At 40.0% G+C, this 11929-nt stretch overlaps 1 protein-coding gene across 2 annotated transcripts; it reads left to right on the top strand.

Annotated features, from left to right (window-relative positions):
• Positions 1-814: 814 nt before the first annotated feature.
• Prss35 (serine protease 35) lies at positions 815-10797 on the top strand. Of its 2 annotated transcripts, XM_087188103.1 has the most exons (3): positions 829-953; positions 8822-8968; positions 9362-10797. In XM_087188103.1, the coding sequence occupies exon 3, from the start codon at positions 9381-9383 to the stop codon at positions 10620-10622; it is 1242 nt and encodes a 413-aa protein (XP_087044229.1). In that variant the 5' UTR covers positions 829-953; positions 8822-8968; positions 9362-9380; the 3' UTR covers positions 10623-10797. The 2 variants fall into 2 exon arrangements, with proteins under 2 accessions (XP_004860325.2, XP_087044229.1); XM_004860268.4 differs by lacking the exon at positions 8822-8968 and having other exon boundaries at positions 815-953.
• Positions 10798-11929: the final 1132 nt, after the last annotated feature.

Genomic DNA, 11929 nt, shown 5'->3' with positions numbered 1-11929 from the left:
TGTGATCTCGTACTATTTGAAATACACACAAGTCTGAGAAATGCAATAATCCACTAATGAACCAAGTGTTAGGGGACATGCTAAGACTTTCTATTACAAACACTTGGGCACTTACTTGATCTCCCTGCCTGGAGGGCCAGGACCAAATTTTTGTGCTCCTTGTGGTATCAGTGCATGTTATCCTGGAAGCCTCCACCCAAAAGGAGCACTCTTCTAAGGAGATGGGCATGACAGAAAGGATGGGCTTAGCTTCTGTTTGGCCTGAGGAGGGAAAGGACCTTAAAGGAGGCAAGTCTAGCTTCCTCAGAACTGAGGTGTCTCCCATCGCAGCTGGTTCCGGGTCCTTCCTTCAGGCCAGGACTTGGTGGGAAACGTTAGAGGCTGTTGGAGCTGGTTGGTGCTGTGTAGTGTCCATCTAGGGAAGCAAAGTCCTGAGTAAAGACTGGCTTGGGACACCCTGGGTTCCTCTGGACAACCGCATCCCAATAGGAAGCCAGAAGGAGACAAACTTAATGAACAACGTCTGGAGCACCTGTCTTGTCTTCTTGAGATGATTTAAAGGGTGTCAACAAGATCACGTGTTGTGAACCCGCTTGTGATTTTCTTTTTCTTAGTGCTCATCAAATTTAGTGTGTGCACGGGGATACTGAGGTGAGGGTTGGCTGGATCTGCAGCACCCTCAAAGAACCCCTTGCCCCTAGGCCTTCCCTCTCCCTCCCGCTCCCTCGGTTCTCACCCACCTCTTCCCATCGCGTCATCGCCCCCCCCAACCCCTCCCTCTCCAGCTGCTGCTCCTGGGCTCCCGCCGCCGCCTCTGCAGACTCTGCTGCAAGCTCCATGGCTTCGGCCCCTGCGGGGAGCAGGGACTAGCAGAGGCGCCCCACCCTCTTTCCGCCGGGGAGCTCTCGGATCCTAGCTGGGCAGTGCCTCTGAGGACCGAATAAGCTTTGCAGGTAAGGATGGATACCCTGGACAGGGAAGACCCTAGAACCTGACCAGTCCCTGAGAGGCAGGACCCTTGCGAGGGGCTTCTCTGAAGAACGCTAAGAAGAGGGCTCAAACTTAGCACTAGCAACCCCCAAAGAAAGGAACTACCCTTCCCACAGGCAACTCTAAGTACCAGGCTCTGAGAGGTTTAGTATTAACAGTAACGATGTTTGCATTGGAATATAAATGGAATTCTTTCTACTTAAGCAGTGCCAGAGGGGACCCTCTTTATTTTTATGATTATTAACAGATGCCTTTGAAAAAGGTATGAAACCCATTCCTGGAAAGTTTACTCTTTTTGAAAGCCACTTTGACAGAATTACTGTGAAAGCTAGACCCCCCCCCCCCCGCCCCATGTCAAATGGAATCAAAATCTTACTTCAAAATAGTGAAGAAAAGAGAAAGCGGGAAGGAGATGGATGAAACTAAACTGGCAAAGAACTGATAATGCTGAAGCTGAGGGATGGCGCATGAGGGTTCTGCTTTTCTCTGTGCTTTTTGTACAGTCTCGAGATAGAAAGCTTTTGAAAAGTTGTGGCAACACATTTGCCGATTTCTCTTTTTCCCACTGTTGTTGATTTAAAAAGAAGCTGCCTGCCATTTCAACCCCCCCCCCAATTAACCTTTCTCATTTGTGAAATCAACTTTCACTTTATCCCGAGTACATTTGTCTCAACAGAAAACTGTAAAAGTCCTATTTTGCTGCTTCGGGAATTATGTTTGGAATCTGGTTTATAATTTAGAGAAGAGAATGTTGAAATTTCAGCCAAATAAACACGTCTAGGTTTGAAAGCAGTGACAAAACAACATACAGAATTTTATTTTTATTATAAAATATTAAGGTTGTTTAGTGTGAGAAGGGGTAAACATAGATACTCTCCCTCCTTTTCTTCCAGATAGCTGGGAAATCTGTATGCTTTAAAAAATCATTTCACTTTTAAAATGTGAGACTATTTAGTGTATGCTTGGTACCCAAAATTTGCTCATCGAATGTTAAAATAATCAGCTGCTAGTGTGGGTTCATTTCCCTTACTGAGTAAATTATTTATCTTTCTGTGCCCAAAGTTTAAGTATCCACATATACATTGCATTTTAACAGCAGGATCAGGCTTAGAATTTGGGAGGATGAAGCTTCCTCACTTTGGCACTGAGTTAACTTTGCAGATGAGAAATCTGAGATGGGAGGTTAGGAAAGAGCTAAATCAAATATTAGTATACAAATCATTATTTTATAATTTTAAAATTTTAAAAAATTTTAAAGCTTCATTTAGGTAAAGCTGATGTGTGATTAGCTAAAAGCATGGTGATCATAAGTTGCTTTAAAGCCTGAAAGTTAGTAACCCTAATACATTTATAGATATTCCTTCCTTTCAAATTCCTACTTTAAAAAATATCAAGATAAGTCAGGAGCCATATGCTGTGCACTGCATAAATCAACAAATGAAAGAGCTAGCAGAGTTCTAGTGCCATTTACCCCAAATTTTATTTATACATAGCATATCTTTTGCATAAATTGAGATGTACATGTCCTGGAAAAATAACAAAACAAAGAGAGGTTTTATTTTTTTCATTGTGATGAGAAACAGAAGTTGTGGGTTACTGTAAAATAATTATCTGTGTAACTTTACCATCTTCCCTCCAGTACTGCCAAACTTTTAAAGCAAACATTACTTTGTCTTCATTCTTGAAACTAAACTTGAAAATAGTGCTATGGTATGATATTTTGAATAGAAATTGGCACACTGTCAATGAACTTTCTTGGCATTTATTCTCATCATAGAATTATGGGAGTGCTTATCCTTTAGTAATAATTGTAAAGTATTTGATAAACATGTGAAATACTTGGCAGATTCAAGATTTTCCTTAGTGTTGAAATGAACTGCAACGAGTTTGGCAGGCTGTTTAGCAGTACTGTAGGTCACCATGGAAGTGTGTTGGCACTACAATTGTTTTTAGAGAACCACCTGCCAGAAAATTGTCTGGCTGTAGACGGTATTATCTGCACTCAGTTCATCAGGGTGGGCTCTGGGGCCTGTAGGTGGGTTTTCTAAATGTGAGGATTTCATATGTGACTAGCACTAAGTACATTGTTAGACTCCACCTCCAATCTCTCCTAGTTTAAAATAGTTTCGCACCTGAATGAAAGTAAAGGATTACGAAATGCCTGAGGCAACTTTGCCCTCCACAGGCTAGCTTCGCCATCTAGTGGTAGTAACATAGACAACAAGCGTGTTCCTCCAACTAGCATTGAAACCTTCCTGAGAATCATTGAGTAAATTACTTGTGTTTCTCCAGTCATGGCTTACTTTGGAGCTGGAAGATATCGTAGAAAGTTATAGTCCAACTTAGTAGCAGAGAAGAACTATCAGAGAGAGTCCAATAAAAAGGTTTTAAAATGATACACAGCATAGTTAACACTTAGTATGCATTTGTTGAACGAGCAAATTTATTTAACCTGCTCCAATTCTTTTCCTCTAGCAATACTGATCCATACCACCATACAAATGTATCATGATCTTTATCTCTAAAATTGAATGTCTGTATAATTTTTCTTAAAATAAAAATTTTCATTTATGTTCAAGGCCTGTGAACCAAACAGTCTTCTTTACTTCATATCACTTATTACTTCTTTCTTTCTAAACATCCAGGGCTGATAATTTTAGAATTCCTGTAGTTTCCTTTAGCTGTTGCAGCTGATTACCAGAACCTTAATGACAACACAAATTTATTGTCTTACGTAAAACATTAGTGACTTAAAATGCAAATTTATTACCTTATGTCTCTGGAGGTCAGAAGTCCGCAGTGGGACATTAGGACTGTGTTCCTTCTGAAAGTTTTAAGACATAATATTTCCTTACTTTGGGCAGGTTTTTGAGGCTGCTCACATTCCTTGGGTCGTGGCTCCAAATCACTTCGACCTCTGCCGCTCTCTTCACAGCTCTAGCTCACTTTGGGCCCACAGGCCTCGTTTTATAAGGGCCTGGTGATTATATTGGCTTCACCTAAGTAATTCAGGATAATCCCCTCATCTCAAAAATCTTTAATGTAATCATGTTTACTACATCTCTTGCTAAATGAGGAACACATCCTCTGGAGTTGAGGGTGCAGATAACTTTAGAGGTTGCTATTTGTGCACCACAATGAGCTAAAGAGCAGGTAGAGATGTGTGAAATGTCTTATAAATATCTACCTAAGTTTTGTTTTTAAGAGACTGAGTCTCAATACGTTGCCTTGGCTGGCCCTGAAGTCCTGAGCTCAAGCGATCCTTCTGCTTCAGCCTCCTCAGTAGCTGGGACTAAAGGCACTCAGCTTAGTAAGGTTTTGACTCTTGATGTTGGATAATAATAATAATAGTAATACTATTTGCCATTTGTTGAGTGATTACTGTGCTCTGGGCATTGTGCTGAAAAAATAGCTATTGTAGCTTTGGAAACTGGTATATCTAGTAGTTTCAAAAATACTCTAAATATATCCCTGTTTAATAAATGTATAAAATAATGTTTACTCATTAGATACCTCTTGACAGTCACACTGTTAAGAAGTGGCAAGTATAAGTTGATTTAGCTTTAATACTCACTGCCTTCATAATCATTGAAATACCTAATCTTCATTCTCTATCTCCATTATGTCTATGTGCTTAAATCTTGTTTCATGCACTGTTTAAATCATTGATTAACATTCAGTAAGGGCTATAGTGAATCAGGAATTAAGCTTTATAAAATATCTATTTTCTTCCACATCTACTCTCCAAAGCCAAAGGTGGCTAACAAGGTTTTTTAAAGTGTTTCCCAAAACATACCCATTGTTTAATCTTGTTTTATACCTGTTTACTGTCACTCATCTCATGCCTCCTCTCCTGCTTGTGGCCCTCTGGCTAAGCCATTGCTTCTGTCCACTATTATTTAGGATATCTGGGCCAAGACACAAGGTCTCCCTGTTGTGTGCCAATCTTTGCCGAACAGGTGGAAGATGAAAGGCATGGAGAGGAGAGCATGACTTAACATTTAGGTATGTGTGCATATACAGCAGTGGTGTTTGGGGCACAGATGGCTGTGGTAATGAATGGCTAAGTAAAGGACAGCCAAGTTTTAGAAGGCGATTATGCAATCACTGGTATGTTGGAACACATATATTAAGGTAGAAATTGGTGTTGGCCCTACAGGGTCATGGATCTGACTGAATAGCTCCTGACCCATATCAGCCCTCCAGAAAATGTTTGATGGATTAATGCTAAATGACATCCTGTGGCAGCATATTATAGGGGGAGCAAAAATGGACAACTACCTCACTATACATTCAAAGGAACCACGTGAAAAGAAAGGTATCAGTAAGTGGGGTCTGTCACCTGGTAAGGGAACATAGTTCAGTGCTGATCCTCAGTATCTTCATTTTTCATTCATGTCCAAGGAAAAGAATTAATGTGAAATATTTGATATTGCAAGCAACCATATAATCTTTCATTGATATGTGAAGCCTACCTAAACTAAGCTATAAACTCAAAGGGAGGGAGGAAGAAAGGAGGGAGGGAAAGAGAGGGAGCCTACCTTAGAGAATAATTATGTACAACATAGTAAAATTCTATACACTCTAGATAGATTTCAAAAAGTTAGGTTTTTCTTTCACTGTAGATTGCTGCCTTAGTCATTATTTCAACTTTGACTTAGTTTCTTTTTAGGCTGAGAGCCTGACGCAGTTCCAGAATTCTTAATGTAAAGCTAGGTGATTAAAAAAAGACACATGGAATACAATTTAAGAGTCTTGTGGCTCGGTAATATTTAGTCAAACTTAAGTTTAATAGCAAAGAGAAAAATATATCACAAAGCAATGGTATTCATGGAAATGAATAACTGGGAAAGCATTCATTTGGGAAGTCTGTGAAATGAAGATGTCTTTGAACAAACAAAACAAAGAAAGGAATTGGAGAGTGAATTGGAAACTCTCTTTTTTACAATTTTTATTAGTACATGTTTGCAGTACATAATTATTACATTCATCATGGGGAGCTGTTACATGCACATAGCATATTAATGATTATTTTTCATTCCCTTCCTAGTCCCTTCCTCTCCTCTTGCCTCCCTCCATCTCTTGGTCCCCTTGAAACTATCTTGAAATAAAAATATTTGACTGTAAATTTGGTTATTTAGAAACTACATGTTCTCTAACTTTGGCTCGTAAACCAGTTTAAAGCGATATGAATTCCCCCATTAAAGTAGAATAATAATGAGAAAATATGTATTGACTTCTTACTGTGCTCTGGGCTCAGTGGTTCTTTGCATCTATTATCTAATTTGATTTTATAATAACATTTTGAGGTAGACTTTCTTTGTAAATCCCCATTTTGCTGATGAGGAAAGTGGAACCTGGATAATTAGTGAACTGCCTGAATTCATGTACCTGATAAGTGGAAAATGGGACCTGAGCCCAAGTCTTCTTACTCTACTTGTAACCATTATGCTGCTATAGATGTACAAATATTCTGAACACTATCAGCAATCTACATATCTGAGGAAGTAAAAACATACAACAAAAGATTAGCAAATAATTAGTAAATCATCTCTTATAGTTATGTGTGCTCATTACTGTTAATAGACCTGGTACAAATGGGCAGTTACATCTGTTCCATCAGTAGGAGTTCCTCTCCATACACAGACATTCCCAATTTTCCCTAATTCTGCTCTCTTTGTCTCCAGGACCGTCCCACAATCAACTACATGTTCACAGACTCACCATGGAGAGCAATGGCTACAGCCTCACTTTAATTAACCAAAATTGGAATTTGAAGCCCCAAATTCAAGACACCTGGAAAGTGACAGTAAAAGTCACAGATAGAAAACAAAAACAGATGGGGGTACAGGAATACAAGGGACATTAGAGCTTTCAAAATACTGCAGCTGCATTATCAGTTGGGACCATACCTCTTTAGTTCAGTGAGTTAGTGCTCTTTGGATGACGGGCACATGTAGCCACCGAACTGCGGATTGCTCCATCAGTAAGAGCTATCATTTACGTTGACATTTTACCACAAGACAAAGTTAGATTTTCCAAAGGAAAGTGTCCTTAAACATTTGTCCAATTTAAAATTACAGACCAAATTAGATGGGCTAACTAAAGCCCTGTCCTCTTATTACTGTGATTCAGAGGTCTTATTACAAAGCTCTCTGCCCTTCCCATGCCCATGGATAAAAGTGGGCATGGCTTTGTTCCTGTGGTGCACTGCAGTGGAGCTCCTGACAGAGCTAGAGAACCCATGCCATTACATGATCCCTAGTGTTGGATGTTGGAGGCACTGCAAACAAACCTACTGAACTTGATTTTTTCCCAGATGTGTTAAACCACTGTGTGAAAGTAAGTTATGCTTATTTGTTAAAGCTTGCACCATTTGATATTGGCAGTTGCCAACATGGTAAGAGAGTCAGAATAAATTTCTTTTTTACATAAAGATGAGCAGATGTTATTTGAAACCCAGTGAAGCAATTATCCCTGGCTTTTTGGGTATAGTGCAAGCTGATACATCAAGTCTTTGGCTGCCACAGTGGATTTGAAATTTTACTGAGTGACAGAACCCTCTGGAAAGCTGGTAAAAACATAGCAGTCTGTGAGTTTAAAAATGGAAATTTCAAAACTTCTATATATTTGCTGATGCCATGTCATGATAAAGGATTATTATAAGCTTAGTATTTTCAAATATATGATGGTTCAAATTAGTTATGTCATGTGCAAATCCTGTTTAGCAAGAAACAAGGTAATATATACTTTTTTGTTTGAGCAAAAGGATGTGATTAGTTTGTTAATAAAATTATAGGTTTGTGTATGACAGACTGAACTCTTTGGTGTTAAGGATTGCCCTTATTCAACTCTCCATCAGATACTGTTTGTCTTTCAGGGCAGCACTCACTTTCTATCTATGGCTATACCCTGGTTGTAGGCCACTGTGAACATTTCTTAGTGTTTTGGTTTTTTATCCAAAAAAAAAAAAGAGGTTTATCTGAAAAAAATTGAGAGTGAAGGTACTGCAGGAGTAATCTGACCTTGAATTGCCTCTCATTTATTCAATATATACATTATTTGCTAACTATTAGTTAAAATCAATCTGGAGCATAGCTCACAAATAATAGTGACAAAGAGGTTCAAAATTGCTGTTCCAGAGGATGCTACCATTCCTTGCCTCCTCCCTCCTTGCCCAGCAGCTACTGATAAACATCAGTTCCATTAAGTGGATATATTCACATCAGTGAGCCTAGGAAAGGAAGAAGAGGGGAAGGCGATGTAAACAGTAGAAGTATATATAACTTTTCAAATACTGGCAACCTTCAAAATATTTAACTCAAATACACTGCTCTTAAATGATAAGAGCCATGATGAAAGGGAACAAGTATCTCATTATGATCATGTTCCCCAAGTGGCAAATCCCACACCATAGTCTGTTTTCCATAAATTCTTACAAGTTATTTTGGTACAAAGTTCCACTGGGAGGCATTTTTGTTGTTGCTTTGCTTAGTTGTACTTTGAATGACTTAATTTTTTTTAAAGTGCATGTTACATTTTTTGTTCTTCAGCATAAAATGGCCTATGCTGTATATTTTCTTTTTATGACAAAGGGTTCTGAAAAATCTAATCAGGTCAATGGCAGATGAACCCATTAATTTATTTCTAAAACCGCTACCACTTCTAAGAATATTATTCAATGATTTGCACTGCATCTTTACATCAGCTTGGTCTACAAATTCTGGTTCAGGGAAATTCATTCTATTCCAATGAACATTTTTTGAACTCTGTAATAGGCATTTACATTCTGGGGAACTTATGGTCCTGTTTTTCTTTTTTTAAAAACAAGATCTTCCTGTGTAGTTGAGGCTGCTCTTGAACTCACTGCATAGGCCAAGCTGGCCTCAAAGTCACTGCAAGCTTCCTGCCTCAGCTTCCTGAGTGCTGGGACTAGAGGCCTGTACCACCTCTCCCAGTTGGTCCCAGTTTTAAGGAGGTAAGTTCTATGAGGAGATTGCAGCACAGATGCACATAGCTCTATAAATCATTTAGAAATATGGTTGTGGAAGGGTGAGGGGAGAAAAGAAGGTAACCCCGGCAGCAGAGGACCCCTCTTCTCCCCCATGCTCTGGGCAGTCTGGGGACAACAGGTGAGGATAGGGAGGGAAAGATGGGTTAGGGCTGGTGGAGAAAAAGTGGGGTGAAAAACAATGACAGTTTTGAAAGTTTGTATGAACCCACTTAGCAAATGTTTAGTCTCAGTAAAATCCAAGGTGAAAATAAGGGTTCTTGTGGTTAAGGTACTTTCAGGCCCAAAGCTTAAACGAAATGGATAGGTAACATTTACAAAGAAAACACTATAAAGTTTCTCTTTTTTTCTATTTTTAAGGACAAAATAGAAGAACAAAATGGAAAATACACTCTTTTGGTTGGTGTTTTTCACCCCTGGATGGACTCTCATTGACGGATCTGAAATGGAGCAGGATTTTATGTGGCACTTGAGTAAAGTCCCCCGGGTTGTGAGTGAAAGCACTTTCTACCTCACCAGCCCCTGGTTTGAGGCAGATGCCAAGATGGTGCCAAACAGAATGTGTGGCATTGAATGTCAGAAGGAACAGCCTGCTCCCAGCCTTTCTGAGTTGGAGGATTCTCTTTCGTATGAGACGGTCTTTGAGAATGGCACCCGAACCCTAACCAGGGTAAAAGTTCAAGGTTCGGTCTTGGAGCCCACTCAGAATAACACCACCAAAGGAGCACCCATTAGGAGAAAGCGACAGGTGTACGGCACAGACAGCAGGTTCAGCATCATGGACAAGAGGTTCTTAACTAATTTCCCCTTCAATACAGCCGTGAAGCTCTCCACCGGCTGCAGTGGTGTTCTCATTTCCCCGACTCACGTCCTGACAGCAGCCCACTGTGTCCATGACGGCAAGGATTACGTCAAGGGGAGTAAAAAGCTAAGGGTAGGATTGCTGAAAATGAGAAATAAAGGCAGTGGCAAAAAGCGTAGAGGTTCTAAGAGGAACAAGAGGGAAGCTAATGGTGGTGACCCAAGAGAAGGAGCCAAAGAGAGTCTAGAGGAGAGAGTTCAGGGTGGAAGACGAAAAAAAGAATTTGGTGGGGGTCAGAGAGGAGCAGAAGGGAGGCCCTCCTTCCAGTGGACCCGAGTCAAAAGAACCTACATTCCGAAAGGCTGGGCAAGGGGAGGCAGTGGAGACCCCGCCCTGGACTATGATTATGCTCTCCTGGAGCTGAAGCGCGCGCACAAAAAGAAATACATGGAGCTAGGAATCAGTCCAACTATCAAGAAGGTGCCTGGTGGGATGATCCACTTCTCTGGATTTGACAACGACAGGGCTGACCAGTTGGTCTACCGGTTTTGTAGAGTGTCTGATGAGTCCAATGATCTCCTCTATCAATATTGCGATGCAGAGTCGGGGTCCACTGGCTCTGGGGTCTATCTACGTCTGAAAGAACCAGACAAAAAGAAGTGGAAGCGCAGGATCATCGCGGTCTACGCAGGCCACCAGTGGGTGGACGTGCATGGTGTGCAGAAGGACTACAACGTGGCTGTGCGCGTCACTCCCCTCAAGTACTCCCAGATCTGCCTCTGGATCCATGGAAATGATGCCAACTGTGCTCATGGCTAAGAGAAAGCTGGGAAAAGGTTATATATCATCTAAATTGCAGAAGAAAGCCTGTTCTGATTAAGGAGGTCACCTCATAGGTTATACCTGAACTTGAGCCTATCAACAGCATTTCAATATTTTTACAAATTTACTTTTTCAAAATTAGGATATGTTCACACTTTTAAAAATGTTTAGGTACAGATATTGAAACATCAGATGGGTGCCTCAATGCCAAGTATATACTCTTTACACAGTGATCAGTTTTATTTGCAAGAAGATTTTTATAGCCTCTGTCTTCCTAGATATTACACACTCTTTAAAAATACTTCATACTGCTACCATAAAACATGATTTCTTAGTGGACTTAGTCTAAGAAGAATCTAATAGGATGCTAGTTGTGTGTAAAATGTGAAACTGCATATACAAAAGTAGATGCAGTAACGCAACTAGTATCAGGAACGAGAGTAAGATTTACAGTTTGTATTGCTCTCAGATGTGCTTTTTTTTTTATTTTTTCAGTGCTGGGGTTTGAACTCAGGACCTTGGACCTTGCACTTTCGAGGCACAGTGCCACTGAGCTAAATCCCTGGCCCTGTCAGATGGTTCCATTCAGCTCAGACTCTCAGGGTTTAATCTTCTGTTGAGTCTGAGAAATTTAGGCTTTTGATTTTTTTTTAAAGAACTACACATCAGAAGAAATGGCAAACTTTGTAAACAAAAATACTGCTTTAAAAAAGAGAAATTGTAGCCTCTATTTAAAATGGGATACTTTGTTCTATGAAAGAAATTAGATGAGAAATAGGTAAGGTGAGACTTTTTTTTTTTTTTTTTTGGTACAGGGGATTGAACTCGGGTCCTTGCACTTGCAAGGCAGGCAGCGGAACCACTGAGCTAAATCCCCAGCCACAAGGTGAGACATTTTAAAAAGCTTTCATTTAAAACTCAAAATATGAACTTCTCTGCTATGTGTAGGGAAGACATTTCACAGAAGATTATGTATTGTAAAAACCACATTATTTTGTATATACATTTTACTGTGTATGAGGTGCTATATTTTTAAGGCTAGGAATTCTGTAATTTTTGCAAAAGATAACTTTTTCTCTCTTGACAAAGTCTTTTTTCTTTCCTTTCTTTCTTCCTCCCTTCCTGCCCTTCTCCTCCCTCCCTACTTTCTCTCTTTCCATTTTTTTTTTTTTTTTTTTTTGGTTGTGCTGGGGATCAAACCCAGAGCCTCTGACAGGCCAGGCAAGTGCTCTATCACTGAGTTACACCCCCAGCTCCAAGTGCCACTCTCTTAACAGGACCAGTAGTGTATTATTTTGGTGAAT

Source organism: Heterocephalus glaber, unplaced genomic scaffold, assembly GCF_053883595.1.
Source record: "Heterocephalus glaber isolate CG9 unplaced genomic scaffold, H.glaber_assembly_v1.0 deba00001523, whole genome shotgun sequence".
NCBI lineage: Eukaryota > Metazoa > Chordata > Mammalia > Rodentia > Bathyergidae > Heterocephalus > Heterocephalus glaber.
Note: the sequence above shows the minus strand (reverse complement) of the source record. Positions and strands in the feature narration are given on the sequence as shown.